Here is a 23306-nt window from a genome sequence, read left to right as displayed (position 1 = left end):
GGACTGCTAAACACCCAGCCGCAGCCACCCGCACCAGAGGGCAGACACAGTGCATGCGTGGAGGGCTGGAAACTAGGGAAATAGGGCAGCAAGACCTCTGAGCGGGCGCCAAAGCTGATGCCCCTGTGACAAAGAAAAGCCAGTGCTCTTTGAAAGTCTTAAAGGGACAGGGATTTAACAGCTAGGTGGAAACAACACAGGTCACAGCCTAGTGGCTGGAAATTACAGGGAAAACTGGGCGCACTAACCCCCTGGGCAACAGCTCTGAGACCCCTCACGGAGGTAAACAGCCAAACAGCCCCTCCCCCCACAGTCTATTACCCCTCCCGGCGCTGCAAAAGCAGAGAAACAGCCTACAGCAAAACATGCCCACAGAAAGGCAGAAAGGAAAATTCCTACACTTCGGCCAGGCAAGACACAAAGACCCAGCCTACACGCAATTACCCAACACAAGCCACTAGAGGTCGCAGTTGTCCCAGTAAAGAAAGGCCAGTAGCAAGTGAAAAGTTTGGCCCTCCCAGCTGACAGTAAATAGCACCTGTCAACATGAAAAGGCAAAAAAAATATGATCCAGACAAGACTAACCCAGACAGCTTCGGCATCTGCTACATCTTCCCCTGAGAAGGAACCTGGGGAGATAGATTTAGCCAGACTTCCTGAAAAAGAATTCAAAACAAAAGTCATAACCATGCTGATGGACTTGCAGAGAAATATGCAAGAACTAAGGAAGGAGAATACAGAAATAAAACAAGCTCTGGAAGGACTTCAAAACAGAATGGACGAAATGCAAGAGACCATTAATGGTCTAGAAAACAGAGAACAAGAATGCAGAGAAGCTGATGCAGAGAGAGATAAAAGGATCTCCAGGAATGAAAGAATTCTAAGAGAGCTGAGTGACCAATCGAAAAGGAAGAATATACGCATTATAGGGGTACCAGAAGAAGAAGAGAGAGAAAAAGGGATAGAAAGTGTCTTTGAAGAAATAATTGCCGAAAACTTCCCCAAACTAGGGGAAGAAATGGCCTCTCAGACCACAGAGGTACACAGAACTCCCATGACAAGGGATCCAAGGACGGCAACACCAAGACACATAATAATTAAAATGGCAAAGATCAAAGACAAGGACAAAGTATTAAAGGCAACCAGAGAGAAAACAAAGGTTACCTACAAAGGAACACCCATCAGGCTATCATCAGACATCTCAACAGAAACCCTACAGGCCAGAAGAGAATGGCATGATATATTTAATGCAATGAAACAGAAGGGCCTTGAACCAAAACTACTGTATCCAGCACGAATATCATTTAAATATGAAGGAGGGATTAAACAATTCCCAGACAAGCAAAAGTTGAGGGAATTTGCCTCCCACAAACCACCTCTTCAGGGCATCTTACAGGGACTGCTCTAGATGGGAGCACTCCTAAAAAGAGCACAGAAAAAAACACCCAAAATATGAAGAAGGGAGGAGGAGGAATAAGAAGGGAGAGAAATAAAGAATCATCAGACCGCATGTATAATAGCTCAACAAGCGAGTTAAGTTAGACAGTAAGATAGTAAAGAAGCGAACCCTGAACCTTTGGTAACCACAAACTTAAAGCCTGCAATGGCAATAAGTTCATACCTTTCAATAATCACCCTAAATGTAAATGGACTGAATGCACCAATCAAAAGACACAGAGTAATAGAATGGATAAAAAAGCAAGATCCATCCATATGCTCCTTACAAGAGACTCACCTCAAACCCAAAGACATGCACAGACTTAAAGTCAAGGGATGGAAAAAGATATTTCAGGCAAACAACAAAGAGAAGAAAGCAGGTGTTGCAATTCTGGTATCAGACAAGACAGACTTCAAAATAAAGAAAGTAACAAAAGACAAAGAAGGACATTACATAATGATAAAGGGCTCCAACAAGAGGATATAACCATTATAAATACATATTCACCCAATACAGGAGCACCAACATACCTGAAACAAATACTAACAGAACTAAAGAGGGAAATAGAATTCAATGAATTCCTTCTAGGAGACTTCAACACACCACTCACTCCAAAGGACAGATCCACCAGACAGAAAATAAGTAAGGACACAGAGGCACTGAACAACACACTAGAACAGATGGACCTAATAGATATCTACAGAACTCTACATCCAAAAGCAACAGGATACACATTCTTCTCAAGTGCACCTGGAACATTCTCCAGAATAGACCACATACTAGGTCACAAAAAGAGCCTCAGTAATTTCTAAAAGATTGAAATCCTACCAACCAACTTTTCAGACCACAAAGGCATAAAACTAGAAATAAACTGTACAAAGAAAGCAAAAAGGCTCACAAACACATGGAGGCTTAACAACACGCTCTTAAATAACCAATGGATCAATGACCAAATTAAAATGGAGATCCAGCAATATATGGAAACAAACGACAACAACACCACTAAGCCCAAACTTCTGTGGGACACAGCAAAAGCAGTCTTAAGAGGAAAGTATATAGCAACCCAAGCATATTTAAAAAAGGAAGAACAATCCCAAATGAAGGTCTAATGTCACAATTATCGAAATTGGAAAAAGAAGAACAAATGAGGCCTAAGGTCAGCAGAAGGAGGGACATAATAAAGATCAGAGAAGAAATAAATAAAATTGAGAAGAATAAAACAATAGCAAAAATCAATGAAACCAAGAGCTGGTTCTTCAAGAAAATGAACAAAATAGAAAAGCCTCTAGCCAGACTTATTAAGAGGAAAAGAGAGTCAACACAAATCAACAGTACCAGAAACGAGAAAGGAAAAATCACGACGGACCCCACAGAAATACAAAGAATTATTAGAGAATACTATGAAAACCTATATGCTAACAAGCTGGGAAACCTAGGAGAAACGGACAACTTCCTAGAAAAATACAACCTTCCAAGACTGACCCAGAAAGAAACAGAAAATCTAAACAGACCAATTACCAGCAATGAAATTGAAGCGGTAATCAAAAAACTACCAAAGAACAAAACCCCCGGGCCAGATGGATTTACCTCAGAATTTTATCAGACATACAGGGAAGACATAATACCCATTCTCCTAAAAGTTTTCCAAAAAATAGAAGAGGAGGGGATACTCCCAAACTCATTCTATGAAGCTAACATCACCCTAATAGCAAAACCAGGCAAAGACCCCACCAAAAAAGAAAATTACAGACCAATATCACTGATGAATGTAGATGCAAAAATACTCAACAAAATATAAGCAAAACGAATTCAAAAATACATCAAAAGGATCATACACCATGACCTAGTGGGATTCATCCCAGGGATGCAAGGATGGCACAACATTCGAAAGTCCATCAACATCATGCAACACATCAACAAAAAGAAAGACAAAAACCACGATCATCTCCATAGATGCTGAAAAAGCATTTGACAAAATTCAACATCCATTCATGATAAAAACTCTCAGCAAAATGGGAATACAGGGCAAGTACCTCAACATAATAAAGGCCATATATGATAAACCCACAGCCAACATTATATTGAACAGCGAGAAGCTGAGAGCTTTTCCTCTGGGATCGGGAACTAGACAGGAATGCCCACTCTCCCCACTGTTATTTAACATAGTACTGGAGGTCCTAGCCACGGCAATCAGACAAAACAAAGAAATACAAGGAATCCAGATTGGTAAAGAAGAAGTTAAACTGTTACTATTTGCAGATGACATTATACTATACATAAAAAACCCTAAAGACTCCACCCCAAAACTACTAGAACTGATATCGGAATACAGCAAAGTTGCAGGATACAAAATCAACACACAGAAATCTGTGGCTTTCCTATACACTAACAATGAACCAACAGAAAGAGAAATCAGGAAAACAACTCCATTCACAATTGCATCAAAAAAAAAAAATACCTAGGAATAAATCTAACCAAAGAAGTGAAAGACTTATACTCTGAAAACTACAAGTCACTCTTAAGAGAAATTAAAGGGGACACTAGTAAATGGAAACGCATCCCATGCTCATGGCTAGGAAGAATTAATATCGTCAAAATGGCCATCCTGCCCAAAGCAATATACAGATTTGATGCAATCCCTATGAAACTACCAGCAACATTCTTCAATGAACTGGAACAAATAATTCAAAAATTCATATGGAACCACCAAAGACCCTGAATAGCCAAAGCAATCTTGAGAAAGAAGAATAAAGTAGGGGGGATCTCACACCCCAACCTCAAGCTCTATTATAATGCCATAGTAATCAAGACAATTTGGTACTGGCACAAGAACAGAGCCACAGACCAATGGAACAGACTAAAGAATCCAGACATTAACCCAGACATATATGGTCAATTAATATTTGATAAAGGAGCCATGGACATACAATGGTGAAATGACAGTCTCTTCAACAGATGGTGCTGGCAAAACTGGACAGCTACATATAGGAGAATGAAACTGGACTATTGTCTAACCCTATATATGAAAGTAAATTCAAAATGGATCAAAGACCTGAATGTAAGTCATGAAACCATTAAACTCGTGGAAAAAAACATAGACAAAAACCTCTTGACATAAACATGACCTCTTCTTGAACATATCTCCCTGGGCAAGGAAAACAACAGCAAAAATGAACAAGTGGGACTACATTAAGCTGAAAAGCTTCTGTACAGCGAAAGACACCATCAATAGAACAAAAAGGAACCCTACAGTATGGGAGAATATATTTGAAAATGACAGATCCAATAAAGGCTTGACGTCCAGAATATATAAAGAGCTCACACGCCTCAACAAACAAAAAGCAAATAATCCAACTAAAAAATGGGCAGAGGAACTGAACAGACAGTTCTCCAAAAAAGAAATACAGATGGCCAACAGACACATGAAAAGATGCTCCACATCGCTAATTATCAGAGAAATGCAAATTAAAACTACAATGAGGTATCACCTCACACCAGTAAGGATAGCTGCCATCCAAAAGACAAACAACAACAAACGTTGGTGAGGCTGTGGAGAAAGGGGAACCCTCCTACACTGCTGGTGGGAATGTCAATTAATACAACCACTGTGGAAAGCAGTATGGAGGTTCATCAAAATGCTCAAAACAGACCTACCATTTGACTCAGGAATTCCACTCCTAGGAATTTACCCTACGAACGCAGCAATCAAGTTTGAGAAAGACAGATGCACCCCTATGTTTATTGCAGCACTATTTACAATAGCCAAGAATTGGAAGCAACCTAAATGTCCATCGGTAGATGAATGAATAAAGAAGATGTGGTACATATACACAATGGAATACTACTCAGCCATAAGAAGAGGAAAAATCCTACCATTTGCAGCAACATGGATGGACCTACAGGGTATTATGCTCAGTGAAATAAGCCAAGCAGAGAAAGAGAAATACCAAATGATTTCACTCATCTGAGGAGTATTAAGAACAAAGGAAAAACTGAAGGAACAAAACAGCAGCGGAATCACAGAACCCAAGAATGGACTAACAGGTACCAAAGGGAAAGGACTGGGGAGGATGGGTGGGTAGGGAGGGATAAGGGGGGCGGGAGAAGAAGAGGGGTATTAAGATTAGTATGCATGGGGGGGTGGGAGAAAGGGGAGGGCTATACAAGACAGAGAAGACAAGTAGTGATTCTACAACATTTTGCTATGCTGATGGACAGTCACGGTAAAGGGGTTTATAGGGGAGACCTGGTATAGGGGAGAGTCTAGTAAACATAATATTCTTCATGTAAGTGTAGATTAAAGATAACAAAAAAAATAAAATAAAAAAGAAAGAAAGAGAAGGGGGATTACTCCCTGATAGGATAAAACTTCCTGTAAATCAATGATTAATGCATGCTTTAAATATCCTTAATTTTGATCACTTAAAGGGTGTCAGATGATTGGCTATGGATGTACACTTTTCTGATAATATTCCTTTCTCTACACAATAGTATAAAGGGCATATCAAAGTGTGGGCAAAGGGTCTGTTTGTGTTTATACAGAGGATCAAAGCCTAATCTGACTACCCAGAAAATGAACTAAGATACGATATGAAGAAGAACTTCCAACTTCAGCACTCTCTGGAAGAGACATACCAGAAGATGATCATCAAAAATCTTCAACAAAGATCCAGGCGATACTGCAGTTGTAGCTGCATCCATCCCACCGTTTCCTGGACTTGCCATTGGAATGAAGGAGATAGCTAAGCTGGCCTGTGCATACAGTAAAACAACAAATTTGACTGGATCTATACTGTTGGAACTCAACCAAGAATTAGGAGAAGTGCATGTTGTAGCACTCCAAAATCTTACGACTACAGACTATCTACTGTTAAAAGAACATATGGGATGTGAACAGTTCCCAGAAATGGGTTGCTTTAATTTGTCTGATTTCTCTCAGACTGTTCAAGTACAGTTGGACAATATTCATCATATCATAGACAAATTTTCACAAATGCCTAGGGTGCCTAACTGGTTTTCTTGGCTTCAATGGAGATGGCTGGTAATTATAGATCTGCTTTGTTTATGTAACTGTATTCCTATTATGTTAATATGTGTGCGCAATTTAGTTAGTAGTTTAAAACCTATACATGCTTAAGTTACTCTATAAGAAGATATGTCAAAGAAATAATCAATCCTCCCATGTTTTCTTCCATCTGCTACGTCTATAGCTTTTCTTCTTCCTTCCTAATTACAACCCTTAAATAGAATTCGTGCCTCATACCAAATTTACCGAGTATCATAATTCCTCCAAATGGTAAAGATACCTCAAGACAAATGCTGGGCATAGAAGCCACAGGGCATAAATCTGCAAAGAAGTAAAAAGCTAACCTTTTCAAACAATATGGCTTTTCTCTCACTTACCAACTTTACATCTCCCTGTATGGCCCCGGATGATGACTGGTTAGCCAGAGACGTGTAAGATTCCTTAAGGAAGGAACAACCTAAGACAGGCACAGTCGCAGGGGGGCCATCAGGTGAGAAATTGGGGATCAACAGTGGTGAAGCTTAGAACCTCACCCCCCGTTTTGATAGAAATCTTCTGCATCCGTGGATGTTTTACTGCCCTTGTCTAGCTCGGATTAACACATAGTCTACAGGCATACACCTGATCATCTACAATTGCTCTCTTACAACACTAAACTATGTTTTCTATCTTTATCTTCTATCTATCTACCACTTCAGCATTTTATTAAAAATAATAATAATAAAGGGAGAAATGTGGGATCCACATATAAATCAAGTATAAAAATCAAACGAATATTCATATTTGACCTGATTGTTTATAGTTCACAATGCGTGATCAAAACCGAAAGTTTCTGTGATGACTGCCCTTGTACTGTTCAACATGTAAGAACTTATTCACTATGTAAGAATTTGTTCACCACGTAAGAACTTGTTCGTTATGCATCAGAAGATTGGAGACTGACGAGAATTAGGCTTGAGATGGATTAATGATTGTGCATTGAGTATTGACTCCCCTATACAGAATTTTATTGTTGTTAACAATCATTTGATCAATAAATATGAGAGATGCCCTCTCAAAAAAAAAAAAAAAAAAAAGAACTCTAAGCCAAACTGTCAGCATTACAATAGTGTTAAAAAGTTAAACCTTACCTATGGGTGTCTACCTAATATTTGGTCTCATTTGTTAGTTCATTTGATTAGCATTCTGGATAATATGCCCAGTAGGTGCACATGTGGATTCACAGATGAAAGTAATTTTTAGAGCCAAAGGTACTTTAAAGGTCACTCCATCCAATTCCATTTCACAAATGAGGAAAGGAAGTAGAGGAAGACTAAATAATTTCTTTGAGATCACACAAAACTTATCCCTTATAATGTGAAAATCAGTAAGTGTGAAGGGTCTGCTTTCTTTAAAAGTATTTTGGAACTTCTTTTATAGTCCTTAATTCAAATTTCATTGAAAAATGTAATACACACAAAATATCCTAATTTCATGAAACACCTTACAAACTTAAGGTCTGTAAAAACACACCAAGTATACAAATTCACCTTGAGTCAAACAGTAGATTAAAACAATTTAACAACTTAACTTCATAACTTTCAGTCATTATGTTATATGCCCACCAGTAGTAGATCTTTCAGGGTAGTTCCTTGGCCAAAGCCCCATTCTTAGGAAGGTAGTCCTTAACAGCACATGTATACTATCTTCTCTGTTCCTTGACTGGCAAACTTAGAGGTGGACAAATCCCTGACGCAAGTCTATTGTCAACACAGTCATTTTACAGATAAAGCAGAACAATGGTGAAGATCAGAGCCCTAGAGTCAATCACCCATAGGGCCTGAGTTCAAATACTGGCTCTACCATATTCTAGTCTAAGTAAGAGTGGCCTTGGGAGAAGTTATTTAATTTCTAAAGCCTCACTTTCTTCTTCTGGGAAAGAAATAGCACCTAAACATCCTACTGCTTTAATGAATTCTAAACCATCTACTGAGTTTAACAAAGTGTCTGACATGTGCTCAACAAACACCCAATAAACGGTAGCTGTGAGAATCAAACTGGATTACTGTCTAATAGCATACACAAAATTAAATGCCAAATGGATTAAAGACCTAAATATAAGACATGAAATCATAAAACTCTTTGAAGAAAACATAGGCTGATATTCATTTGAATATCAGCATGAATAATTTGTTTCTGGATATGCATCCCTGGGCAAGGGAAACAAAAGCAAAAAAATAAACAAGTGGGACTATATCAAACTAGTTTCTGTATAGCAAAGGACACGACTGACATAAAGGCAACCTACAGTATGGGAGATTACATTCATAAATGACTTATCTGATAAGGGATTAACATCCAAAATATATAAAGAACTTACACACCTCAAGTACCTCAACAAAATAAAGGCCATATATGACAAACCCACAGCCAACATCATACTTAACAGTGAAAAGCTGAAATCTTTTCCTTTAAGATCAGGAACAAGACAAGGATGCCCACTCTCACTGCTTTTATTCAAGACATTAATGGAGATCCTAGTCACAGCAATCAGACAACACAAGGAAATAAAAGGCATCCAAAGAGAACCTAAGCTGTCACTGCTTGCATACGACATGACATTATACATAGAAAACCCTAAAGACTCCACCAAAAAACTATCGAACTAACAACTGAATTCAGCAAAGTTGCAGGATACAAAATTAATACACAGAAATCTGTTGCCTTCCTCTACACTAACAACAAATTAGCAGAAAGAAAATCAGGAAAACAATTTCATTTACAATCGTATAAAAAAGAATAAAATACTTAGGAATAAACCTAACCAAGGAGGTGAAAGAACTTTACCCTTAAAACTAAAAGACACTCATGAAAGAAATTAGAGAAGACAGTAGTAAATGGGAATCTATGCTGTGCTCATGGATAGGCAGAATTAATACTGTCAAAATGGCCATCCTGATTTAAGCAATCAACAGATTCAATGCAATCCCAATCAAAATACCAACAGCATTCTTCAATGAACTAGAATAAACAGTTCTAAAATTTATATGGAACCACAAAAGACCCCAAATAGTCAAAGCAATCCTGAGAAAGAAGAACAAAACTCAGGGAATTACGCTCCCCAACTTCAAGGTCTATAACAAAGCCACAGTAATCAACACAAGTTGGTACTGGCACAAGAAGAGACCCAGAGATCAATGGAACAGAAATAGCGAGCCCAGATATAAACCCAAGCATATATGGTCAATTAATATACGATAAAGGAGCCATGGATGTACAATGGGCAAATGACAGCCTCTTCAACAACTGGTGTTGGCAAAACTGGACAGCTACATGTAAGAGAATGAAACTGGATTATTATCTAACTGCATACATGAAAGTAAACTAGAAATGGATCAAAGACATGAATGTAAGTCATGAAACCATAAAACTGTTAGAAGAAAACAAAGGCAAAAATCTCTTCAATATAAGCATGAGCAGCTTCTTCCTGAAAACATCTCCTTGGGCAAGGGAAACATAACAAAAAATGAACAAGTGCGACCACATTAAACTAAAAAGCTTCTGTACAGCAAAGGACATCATCAGCAGAACAAAGAGGCAACCTATGGTATGGGAGAGTATATTCATAAATGATTTACCTGATAAGGGATCAACATCCAAAATATATAAAGAACTCATATGCCTTAATACCCAAAAAGCAAATAACCCAATAAAAAAAAAATGGGTGGAGGATCTGAATAGACACTTCTCCAAAGAAGAAATTCAGAGGGCCAACAGGCATATGAAAAGATGCTCCACATCGTTAATCATCAGGGAAATGCAAATTAAACCACAATAAGATATCACCTCATACCAGTTAGGATAGCCACCATCCAAAAGACAAGCAACAACAAATGCTGGTGAGGATGCAGAGAAAAGGGAACCCTCCTACACTGTTGGTGGGAATGTAAATTGGCTCAACCATGTGGAAAGCAGTACGGAGGTTCCTCAAAAAACTAAAAATAGAAAAACCATGGGAACCCAGTAATTTCACTCCTAGGAATTTACCTGAAGAAAACAAGATCCCTGATTAAAAAAGACATATGCACCGCTATGTTTATATCGCTGCACTATCTGCAACAGTCAGGATATGAAAGCAACCTAAGTGTCTATCAATAGGTGAATGGATGAAGATGTGGTACATATACACAATGGAATATTATTCATCCATAAGAAGAAAAGAAATCCTCCCATTTGCAACAACATGGATGGATCTAGAGGGTATTATGCTCAGTGAAATAGGCCAGGTGGAGAAAGACATATGCCAAATGATTTTGCTTATTTGTGGAGTATAAAAAAAGCAAAAAAACAGAAGGAACAAAATAGCAGCAGACTCAACAGACACCAAGAACAGACTAGTGGTTACCAAAGGGGCAGGGTTGGGGAGGGTGGGTGGGAAGGGAAAAGGGGATTAAGGGGCACTATAATTCGCAATCACAATATAGGTAGATAACAGCGAAGGCTGTACAACACAGACAATAATGACTGTAACATCTTACTATGTTGATAGACAGTGACTGCAATGGAGGGAGTGGGGACTTGATAATGTGGGTGAATGTTGAAACCACTATGCTGTTTATGTGAAACCATCTTAAGATTGTCTATCAATGATACTTTAATAAAAAAAAAAAACAACCTCATACACTTCAAGACCAAAGAAAACCCCCAAATAGTCCAATTAAAAAATGGGCCGAGGACCTGAACAGTAATTTCTCCAAAGAAGAAATACAGATGGCCAACAGACACATGAAAAGATGCTCCACATGGCTAATCATCAGGGAAATACAAATCAAAACTACAATGAGATATCACCTCACACCAGTCAGAATAGCCACTATCCAAAAGACAAGAAATAACAAGTGTTGGTGAGGATGTGGAGAAAAGGAAACCCTCCTACACTGTTGGTGGCTATGGAAAGGGGTAATGAGGTTCCTCTTAAAAGTAAAAATAGAAATACCATACAAACCAGTAATTCCACTTACAGCAATTTACCAGAAGAAAACAAAATCATTGAAGAGATAAATGAACCCCTATGTTTACTACCACATTATTTACAATAGCCAAGATATGGAAGCAACCAAAGTGTCCATCAATAGATGAATGGATAAAAAGAGATGTGGTACATATATACAATGGAATATTATTCAGTCATAAAAGAGAAAGAAGTATTGACATTACAACAACCTGGATTGACCTAGATAGTGTTGTGCTCAGTGAAATAAGCCAGGTGTAGAAAGACAAATACCATACAATTTCACTTACATGTGGACTCTAAAAACAAAACAAAACAAACAAAACAAAAACAGACTCACAGATACTGAGAAGTGACTGATGGTTACCATGGGGGAGGGGTTGGGAATGGGTGGACAAAATAAGGGAAAATAATAAAGAGGCACAAAATCTCAATAATAAATTAGTCACAGGGATTAAAGTACAGCACAGAGAATATGATAAATAATTCTTTAACATCTTTCTATGTTGACAGATAATAACTACACTAGTTGGGGTGAGATTTAAAATGTAGGTAACTGTCAAATCACCTTGTCAAAACTTGAAACCAATATAATATTGTACATCAACTATACTTCAGCAAGTGAATGAATGAATGGCAGCCATCATGGTAATGATGAACATCCTGAGGCTCAGAGAAGGTAAGCAACTTTCCCAGCTCAATGGCCACTTGAGAACAGAATCAAAACTAGAAACAGACTTCATGCTTGTGCCCCAATGCTTTTTCTTCTACACCATCCTACAAAACCCTGGGCCTAACATTCAAATCTATCTATAATCTGGTATAACTGTACCCTTTTTTCACCCTGAGCTCCACCCGAACTTTTATTCAGTTATACACCAAATATTTACTGAGTGCTATAGATTCCCAACAGTTTCTAGATACAGCAGGGAACAAAGGAAGGGAAAGAAAAGAAGTAAGAAGCCATCTGCATGTCCACAAATGGGAAAAAAGAACTGAGGATGACATGCTCAGAAACACCAGAGTTCTACCCTACTGAAGTTCATCAAGGGATTAAGGATAGACAACAGATAAACATGTAACATAGAAGAACATTGCTTTAGTCTAATTTACATACAACTTTTTTTTGGTATCATTTATATACAATCATGAGCAACATTGTGGTTACTAGATTCCCCCCATCATCAAGTCTTAACCACATACCCCATTACTGTCACTGTCCATCAGCGTAGTAAGGTGCTATAGAATCACTACTCGTCTTCTCTGTGCTATACTGCCTTCCTCGTGCACCCTTCTACATTATGTATGCTAATCGTAATACCCCTTATTCCCCTTATCCCTCTCTTCCGTCCCACCCTCCCCAGTCCCTTTCCCTTTGGTAACTGTTAGTCCATGCTTGGGTTCTGTGAGCCTGCTGCTGTTTCTTCCTTCAGTTTTTGCTTTGTTCTTATACTCCACAGATGAGCGAAATTATTTGATATTTGTATTTCTCCACCTGGCTTATTTCACTGAGCATAATACCCTCTAGCTCCATCCATGTTGTTGTAAATGGCAGGATTTGTTTTCTTCTTATGGCTGAATAATATTCCATTGTGTACACATACTACATCTTCTTTATACATTCATCTACTGATGGACACTTAGGTTGCTTCCATTTCTTGGCAACTGTAAATAGTGCTGTGATAAACATAGGAGTGCATATGCATTTTTGAATCTGAGAACTTTTCTTTGGGGAAATTCCTGAGTGGAATTCCTGGGTCAAATGGTGTTCCTACTTTTAGTGTTTTGAGGAACCTCCATACTGCTTTCCACAATGGTTGAACTAATTGACATTCCCACCAGCAGTATGGGAGGGTTCCCCTTTCTCCACATCCTCGCCAACATTTGTTGTTGTCTTTTGCATGGTGGCCATTCTAACTGGTGTGAGGTGATATCTCATTGTGGTTTTAATTTGCATTTCTCTGATGATTAGCGATGTCGAGCATCTTTTCATGTGCCTGCTGGCCATCTGAATTTCTCTGGAGAAGTGTCTGTTCAGATCCTCTGCCCATTTTTTTATTCGGATTATTTGCTTTTTGTTTGTTGAGGTGCATGAGCTCTTTATATAATTTGGATGTCAACCCTTTATTGGATATTCATTTATGAACATATTCTCCCATACTGTAGAAGGCCTTTTTGTTCTATGGATAGTATCCTTTGCTGTACAGAAGCTCTTTACTTTGATATAGTCCCACTTGTTCATTTTTGCTTTTGTTTCCCTTGCCTGGGGAGATATATTCATGAAAAAGTTGCTCATGTTTATATTCAAGAGATTTTTGCCTTTATTTTCTTCTAAGAGTTTTATGGTTTCATGACTTACATTCAGGTCTTTGATCTATTTCGACTTTACTTTCATGTATGGAACTGAGAGTAACCCAGTTTCATTCTCTTACACGTAGCTGTCCAGTTTTGCCAACACCAGCTGTTGAAGAGGCTGTCATTTCCTTCCCCATTGTATATCCATGGCTCCTTTATCATTTATTAATTGACCATATATGCTTGTTAATATCTGGGCTCTCTATTCTGTTCCACTGGTCTGTGGCTCTGTTCTTGTGCCAATAAAAATTGTCTTGATTACTGTGGCTTTGTAGCAGAGCTTGAAGTCGGGAAGCATAATCCCCCTTGCTTTATTCTTCCTTCTCAGGATTGTTTTTGCTATTCAGGGTCTTTTGTGGTTCCATATGAATTTTAGAACTATTTGTTCCAGTTCATTGAAGAATGCTGTTGGTATTTTGATAGGGATTGCATTGAATCTGTAGATTGCTTTAGGAAGGATGGCCATTTTGACAATATTAATTCTTGCTACCCAAGAACATGGGATGAATATCCGTTTATTAGCATCCGCTTTAATTTCTCTTAAGAGTGTCTTGTAGTTTTCAGGGTATAGGTCTTTCACTTCCTTGGTTAGGTTTATTTCTAGGTATTTTATTATTTTTGATGCAACTGTGAATGGAATTGTTTTCCTGATTTCTCTTTCTACTAATTCATTGTTAGTGTATAGGAATGCAACAGATTTCTGTGTATTAATTTTGTATCCTGCAACTTTGCTGAATTCAGATATTAGATCTAGTAGTTTTGGAGTAGATTCTTTAGGGGTTTTTATGTAAAATATCATGTCATCTGCAAACAGTGATAGTTTGACTTCTTCCTTACCAATCTGGATGCCTTTTATTTCTTTGTGTTGTTTGATTGTCATGGCTAGGACCTCCAGTACTATGTTGTATAAAAGCAGGGAGAGTGGGCATCTTTGTCTTGTTTCTGATCTTAGAGGAAAAGCTTTCAGCTTTTTACTGTTAAGTATGATGTATGCTGTGGGTTTGTCATATATGACCTTTATTATGTTGAGGTATTTGCCCTCTATACCCATCTTGTTGAGAGTTTTTATCATGAATGTGTGTACATATAACTTTCTTTAAATACTCCTGCATTCAAATGTTTGCATCAACATACACCATATACATCCAAACCCAAAGGCCCAAATTGTTGACTCTCTTTAAGAAGCCTTCTCCATACATTCTAATAACAGTTATCTTATTCCTATTAACTATACTGGCAAACTTTTTCTACTGCTTTTTAATGTCTGTCAGACTGACTTAATGTGGTAGTTTTTGCTAATTTTCCAGATATGTTTTTGACCTCAATGACTCATTTAAGTTCTGTGAAGTCAAGATCTATACCATATTCTTTTAAACCTAAAACTTCAGCACACAGACCTACACATACCTTTGACATATACCCCCTTTGAACAGTTTCCTAACACCTTATTTAGACAACACTTGGCACTTAGGCAACACTGGGATGGCATCTGCTTTTTTTTTGAAAGAATACCTAATGTTTTTATAATATCAATTCATGAAATTGTATTTTATATCCTCTCTAGAACTACTGAAACAGTAGAAAGTCTGAATATATTCTAACTCCATCACTCAAAATAGCATTTAAAATACTAAAATAACTAAAACTAGGGAACTAACATGAGGGGAGAAATGGCAATTCAAATCAGGCATGGTCTTTTTCTTTAAAAATAAAGGATTTGGGTTCTTTTCTAGTATAAAGAGATATCTTACACAAAGCTGCATATACTTATAAGAGAGGTAATTAACATGTAATAAAGACTATAATGCAGCCATACCTATGTGTAAAAAATTCTATATTTAAAGAGTCCTCTGACTCAAGAGGGAATAAAAAGACTTAGTGTTTAGGTATACATAGTACAAAAGTAAGAAACCAAAAAAGATTCCTGGAAGAATAATTTGCCAAATTCTGCTAATGAATTACATATACACCCCACAGAGCTAGTGATTTATGAATATAGTTTGGAATATATGATCAAAATATGAAAGATCTTTGTCCTTACACAGAGATTAATTACATAAAGAGAAAATATAAGTAATAAAATAGGTCAGTTTCCCACAACTTTCTTATATGCTTAAGGTACATAAACATTCAGACAGATGTTAACAGTGCTAATACAGGGTGAAGCAATGTTAACAGATTTCTAAGAAAAAAAGGGACAGAAAACCTGAAAAGCCAAGAGCAAAAGCCAGACGCCGTTAAGTGATGAAAAACTACCTTTAATAATTTAATATTCCAATTATTACCTTTTAAAGTTTCCAAAATTATAAAAAATAAAACATTATTTACAAGAACTATAATGAACTTAATAATTGTTCAAAAGATAATCCAGGGTTCTGTAATAATATGAAATAGTGGTAATGAAAATGGGCTTTTGTGATACTAAATGCAAGGGTTTGAATTCTAGCCCTGCCAGTTATGAGCAGTGGGATCCTTTAGTTTTTGATCTGTAAAATAGGAATAATAATGTCATAAGGCTGTTACAAGGATTAAATGAAAATCAAAAACCAGAAACAACCTAAATTCCCAACAACGGATAGATGAATATATTATAGTCTTATCAATACATTGGAATACTATTCAGTAATAAAAAGGAATGGACTGATAGATGCAACAAGGACAGATATTTTTAATGCATCATCCTAAGCAAAGAAGCCAGACACAAAAAAAGCATGTGCAGTTCCATCTATATGAAATTGTAGAAAAGGCAAAGCTGATCTACAGTGAAAGAAAGCAAATCAATGGCTGCTTAGAACTACTGATGGAGAGCTATCTCAATTGTGAGTGTTTCCAAGGGTGGATACACTTGTCAAAACTCTTCAAACTATGCTTTAAATGGGTACATTATATATAAATTACACCTCAAAAAGTTTACTTTAAAAAGAATTAAGGTAACATACATAAAGTCAGCACACTATCTGGGGCACAAGGAAGACATTTAAAAAATGGCAGATATTATTAAAAACATCGGCTACCACTATATAACACTCATGGGGGAAGTGGCTATCACCAACCACGTGATCCTTCTATAAACGTTAAGTTTACAGTTATCTGACCATAAGTTTACAATAAAGACCAAGTACCATGAGGGGTACTACAGAGACCAAGCTTTAGGAGGATGCCAAATGGCACACCTTAGGCAAAAGACAAAGGAAATAAGGGAAGAAAAAAAGTAAAAGATGTCTCCACATCCAAAAGAAAAGAGTTAAGAGAATTACAAGGTCAGCTATTACAGTGCTACCAATGCCAAGGAGCACATTACCTCCTCTAGGCACTATCCAAATTTAACTCAAAACTGAGTCAAAGCCTAAATGATAGCTACATAGACAGTCCTTAATTTTAGGGGGGAAGAGGGTGGATCCATGAAGGCAATAAAGAAAAGTCAAAGGATTCTGCCAGCCAAAGAGGAAACGAGTCATATTGTGGACCAGTTTAAAAATGACAAGCAACAATTATATATCCATAAGCCAAGGTTCTTTTTTTTTTTACAAGCTTATGTGATTAAAAAAATACTTACAAAGCTAACTAATTAGAGCATGGTGACAATGTAAACTGAACTGAAATACAACTCACATGAAAGTATTTGTGATATTTACGTTTTGCTGCTGTTTAGGATTATTTATCAAGGCAGAACTTTGAATAAACAGATAATTCTGGTTAATACATAAGTCCTGTAAATAAGAACTGAACTGGGTGTCACTCATGAAAGCACAAGTCCTCTGACTTACAATGTTAATTTTAAAAAGAAAAAAACTAACATTCCAAATGAACCTTCTGAGAAGCAAAAGACTTTAGATTATAAACCTTAACTATCAGGGTTTGTTTAGTTTTGTTTTTTTAAGCCTCCACTTGTAAACACTAAAGAGCCAGAAAGGACAGTACAAAAAATCAGAAGTTCTGGGTTTCAACTTAAGTTCTTTCAGTATTTGAATTTCATCTTCCATCAGTATGTGGATTTCTTCTTCCAGAAAACTGGGCAGTTGAATCACTCATGCTCTATGTTTAAAATGACAGGTCTCACTGAAAAAGTTAACAGCACAAAATTGTGATGGGGCTAAGCATTTATTTTTATTACATTATTTAAAAAATAACTAAACTCCAAGTTTTTTTCCTAGATTAAGACGAAACACTAAGACGTGGCAAACTAAGAACCTAAAGCAATAAATAAGTATATTGCTGATCACTGCAAAAAAGAATGTATCTTCAAGGGGCTCACAGTTCATTCTAGACGAGTTTCTTGATTCAAGTTCTCCCCAAATTAAAACAGGATCCAAGTAATTACATATGATATTGATACGTTAATACTCATAGCCTTTTGGATCAAAACCCACAAAATAACATTAACGGAAATTTAATTTTGTAGAATCTAAAGTTGTATTTTTGAAGTTGATTTCAATTAATTTTTGTACACATTGTAACTTTCTTATTTTAATTATCTTTCTCGTGGAAAACTGAGTTAAGTCACAAATTTTACTTATAAAAAACAAAATCAAAGAGAAATTTCACACATAACTTAGCCCTAAACCCTATAGCATAAACGTTGGGTCTTCATTCTATTTATTTTTTAAAAAGCTTAATGTTCATCAACATCGGCCATACTCATTTTCTACTGAAAGACTTTCAAGTAATAAAACACCAGAGAGAAATGTTATAATCACAGCAGAAAGTAGCAATAACGGTAATATAATGAGGTCAGAACTCGAGCAACCAATCAAAGGCATAAAAGTATTTCCTGCAATATTAATAGTCAAAGAGTAACCAATCACAGAAACCTCGAGCCTTCTTTTGACAGTCAAAGAAGCAAGAGAACCAATCCACGCACACCCGGTGTTGACAATAAGGCGGGACCGCTGGTTCATTGAAAAAATTCTTGAGGGTGCAGTTACTATGAACTTCGCACGCAAGAAGCACCACTCCAGTCATAAACATTGTCAAGCCAGATGAAATTAGACCATATGTACAATTCAAGGGAAGAAAAAAAACCAGCACTTTTGCCAAAAATGCTGTATTATCAAAAATGCAACTGTCAATTTAGATGCACTAGGTCCTCAACTACTAAGACACCCCCACCCTCCGGTGACAATTCTCAGGGACGCGGCGCGGGGACAGCGGCTTGCTGCTGGACATCCCCGGTTCCTTCTTAACGCGGCGCACACAGAGGGCACCGGCCGGGCTGGGCAGGCAGAGCTGTCCCGCTCGCCAGCCGCGGAACTAGCCGGTCAATTGCTCTCCACCACTACCTCCCGCGGAACTGCCGCGGCCCTCGCCAGCCCTCGCCAGCCCCCGCCGCACTGCTGCACCGCCTCAGCCCGCTGCACCACAGCGGGCCGGGGGGCGAAATCTAACCTGCTAGGAAAGATGTTTTGAAAGCGCTTTACTTTCCATAAGTCATTTCAAAGAGAACCCAATTCAAAACTAAATTTAAAAGTGGAAAAAGAATTCTTTCCAGGACAAAGGATCCCTCATTTATTAATTATCCCCGCACCGAGAGGATGTAAAAAAATGCGGGGTAAACAGAGGCCGTACGCCAACTCCGGACAGAAGATCCCCTGCGCCATTCCCGGCCGCCGCTTACGGCAAGGCCCCCTTACGGCAGCGTAAGCGGCGCTGCGAGCTAATCACAACACTGGGACGCAACAACATGGCGGCCACGGGCGGGCGCTGCGCCGGCCGAGAGAGTTTACGCTACTCCGCCGGCGTAAGGTCCCATGCGCTGGAGCGGCAGGGGCGCCCTCCAGCGAGCGTAAAGCGCTCTGTGAATGGCGAGGCCCGACTGACAAAGGGGAGGGGGGAGGAGGGAAGGGGGGGGTAATAAACACTCGAGTCCCTACCGATTCCTCCTCCTTCTCCATCCCGGTGGGCATCTGGGGCACGGCCCGGTTGATGGAGACGCAGTCGTTGAGATCAGGCATGTCCTTGCCGCGGTAGATGGGCAGCGGTTTGGCGGCGTCCAGCGCCCGCGCTCGGAAGGAGAGTTTACTCATTGTCTCCCCGCCTTACAGGAACAGCCCGGGCGGCGGCGGCGGGGCGGGCGGGGAGGGGGGGAGGACTCCCGCCACCTCCTCCACCTCCTTCCTCAGTGCAGCGCGGCCGGCCCGCTCCTCCTCCTCCTCCTCACTGTCCCCGGCCACAGCATGGGCGCCCACCCCGCCCGAAAACAGCCCCCCGCCGCCCGCGGCCGCTTCCGCACACTAGATCCGCCGCCCGCCCGCCCGATCCGCTCCCTGCGCCATGGCCAACATGGCGGACATTACCACAGCGGCGGCGAGCGATCCCGACAGCCCGCGCGAGAGCGCGCCCCCGCCGCGGGGACGCGCCTCTCCATCTCCCTCCCTCCCTCCTTCCTCTCCCTTCCCCTCCCTCGCCTGCCCACCCACTCTCTCCGCGGCGCGGCCGGAGCGTGCTCAGCCTCGGGCCGCTGGGGCCAGAAGGCGCGGCGGCGGCTCTCCGCTCGCCGGCCGGCGTCTCGCCGTGTGGCAGGTGCCAGGTGCTCGACTTAACCCGCGCCCCCGAGCGTGCGCCTCTGCCTCCGCCGCCCGACTCCCCGCTTGGCTGGGTGCTCCGGAGGAAGGCGCCGGGCAAAACACTGCCGCGCCGAGCAGCGCGTGTGTGCACAAGTCTGTCATCGGGAAGGGAAGCTGTCGACCAAGCCTCAACAGCCACCTCCGAGCCTGTACTTCTAAAGCTCTTAGCTCCCAGGCGCCCAGAGCGCCGGCTCATACGCATCCTCCAATTCGCACATCCCCGCGGGGTGCCAAAGGTCCGTTCCGTCTGCTCCCTCGCAGAGGCGCAGACCTGCCGGGCCTCGCCCGCCCGGAAAACGCTAGCGCCGTTGCAGCCCTCTACCCCGCATCCACTCTTCGGTATCTGACCGAAAGAGCTCTGCAAGAAAGCATCCTCGCTCATCCTAGCGCTCATCCTAGCCTTCGGGGAGAGGATGCTAACGGCAGCGCGGAGGGCTAATGTTTGAGACTGCCAGATGCAACAAGTGCACTTGAACCGGTCACCCAAACTTAGGGTTATTTAGTTGATGGTAGATAATTCTCTGATTTAAAAAATATTACAGTTTCTTAAAAGTTAAGCGTATAAAATTTAACCAAAGCAGCAGTCATTTCCGAAGTGGCAGATGTGTGTAAAATAATGGGTGCTATGGAAGATGCACAGCTTTGAGATAAAGTTCCTGCCCTCATGGAGCTTTCATGTTATGAGATGACAGGATGGTTGGAAGGTGAATAGCAGAAAGGTAAAGAATTGAAGAACGGGGCAACTGGAAGGATAAGTGATGGGAAAAAGAAGAAAAAGCATTTACTTGTAGAAAACTTTAAAGATGAGGCAAGGCAGTAGAACATGATTAATTACCAAATTAATCCCCAATACCAAATTAATTAGTACAGGCAGTAATTGCCATGAGACTGAAGAGAAAGGAACATTAGCCTTAACTGATTAGAGATAGTTCTAAAGAGGAGGGAAAAATCAAGTTGACTCAAAATAAGTACCAGCTACTGTTGACATCAACCTCGTTTAACCTCTTTTAGTTTCTTTAGGCTTTAAACGTTAGTTTTCCTACAAAATCCCTAAGAATGTAACATTTTACCATTTTCTAATAATTGATAAATATTATGCCTAGTTCGGAGAAAAGCAGATTGTTTGCTAAAAGTCCAGAAGTGACAAAGTTGATTCCTACAGTCATTTCTATATGATATCAAGACTCTATGTCTTCTCCCATCACTTCCTCGTGCTCATCCACGTCTTCCCCTCTCCATTTTTCCTCCTCTGCCTTCTCGCTTGTCTCTTTGTCTCTCACTTTGAAGATAAAATGGTGGATACGGACTGATGGCAGTGCCTAATAGTCTAATTCGTTTAGCTGAGCAATACTTCGAGCATTGTTTAGCAGGGCATGAGTGTTTTCCAACCATTTTGTCGTTGGAAACAATGGAGATACTGTGACTCACTTCTTGTAAGCAATACCTTCCTCAAGCTTATGGGCATGTCCTGCTCAGAACACTAGCTTCTGGAGCAGTTCCAGTTCTCTGCAGGGAAGAACATCATGTTATTGGTAGGGGTCAGCACTGGACTCAAGTCTGAAGGTGGGAGGGAGACATGGTTGAAGAGGTGAGTCATCCAGGGCTTTTATCTGGGTGCCCAGCACTTCTCCAGTTTGACAAGGACAACTTTCTTCTATTCCCTATGTTTATCATTACTCTCTTTCAAGAAAGAAAATATTGACTATAATAAACTAGGCGTTATAGTGGTGCTTTATATATATTACCTCAATTAATTGAATTCTGCTTAATTCTCATTATAACGCTATGAAGAAATATAATTTTACTAATAAGGAAACTGGGGCTCAGATATAATTTGCTGTGTTTAAACACTAATAACTTGCAGGACTGTGTTCAAATCCAGATCTAGCCCCAACTGCAAAACTCGTTTTCTCTCATCAGTGCCACCCTACTATCCAAGCTCTTTATTGACTATTCAACATTCTAAAGTAATTGATCCAAATTACTGAGACTGTCCAACCAATGGCCAATAGAGTACACGACCCAGAGCCTAAGATGCAGTTGCCTCAAGGAGGGTAGGAATATCTGCTCAGTTAATCACTATATTCCCAGTACTGTGCCTCCCACACAGTGGGCACCCAATATATATTTGCTGACTGATATTCATTGAAGAAATTCATTGATACTGACCCCATTCCACTCCACTCTATTGCTTGTCACCTGACCTAGCCATTGCTGCCAATTGGTTATTATTATGGCCTCCTCTGCTCTCCAGCTTCCTATCTTTGGGCATAGTAATTTTAGAACCAGTTAAAGCCAATTCAAAGAAACTTTGTGAAACCTGAAAGTCTATTACAGGAAAGGGTTTTTGCTGTAGTAGTTGTTGTTTGTTGTTCTTTTTCTTTGACCATGTAACAGATTTCCTCCCCAAATTTCCATTTTCTTCTTGCCTTGCCAGCAATGATTATAGAGCTGTGAATAAAAGAGTTTGAAGCAAATAACACTATACCTTTTTCAGGTGACACACAGCCTGTGTTTTCTTGGCTTCCAACTCTGGCCAAACCAGAATGCCTCTACATTGGGAAAGAAGCTTTTATCTGTATGCAAATATTACTTTTCATAAAGTTTACTTCCAAACTATTTGTTGAACATCCATATGCTTATTAGAGCTAAAAACAGAAAATATCTTTTCAGCTTTTGAAGTAGATCCTGTTAGGTTTTCATCAAAACCTATTTCAAATGATTGTGCAGCCTAGTAGTCTATTATAATTTCCACGTACAATGCACTGTCTACAATCATTACAACAGTCCATTTCAAATATGATCTGGACCAATTCCAAATGACAAGCATTTAGTCAAGTGAATGTAATATATAAACACCCAAGAATTAGAAATAGTTTTAAAGTCATACTGAAAATAAAACCACTAACTATAGTCTAAATTGGAATGAAGGTC

The 23306-nt window shown here is 39.6% G+C and overlaps 1 protein-coding gene across 2 annotated transcripts in view; it reads right to left on the bottom strand.

Annotated features, from left to right (window-relative positions):
• Positions 1-20006, bottom strand: part of EPC2 (enhancer of polycomb homolog 2) — a 174200-nt gene extending 154194 nt beyond the window's left edge. Inside the window, exon 1 of one of the 2 annotated variants that reach the window (XM_036996081.2) lies at positions 19680-20006. In XM_036996081.2, the coding sequence (XP_036851976.1) occupies positions 19680-19832 (153 nt within the window). In that variant the 5' untranslated portion in view covers positions 19833-20006. The remainder of the gene's footprint in view (positions 1-19679) is intronic. The other variant, XM_036996080.2, reaches the window with a different exon arrangement.
• Positions 20007-23306: the final 3300 nt, after the last annotated feature.

Source organism: Manis javanica, chromosome 7, assembly GCF_040802235.1.
Source record: "Manis javanica isolate MJ-LG chromosome 7, MJ_LKY, whole genome shotgun sequence".
NCBI classification, from domain to species: domain Eukaryota; kingdom Metazoa; phylum Chordata; class Mammalia; order Pholidota; family Manidae; genus Manis; species Manis javanica.
This window is presented reverse-complemented; position numbering and strand designations above follow the sequence as displayed.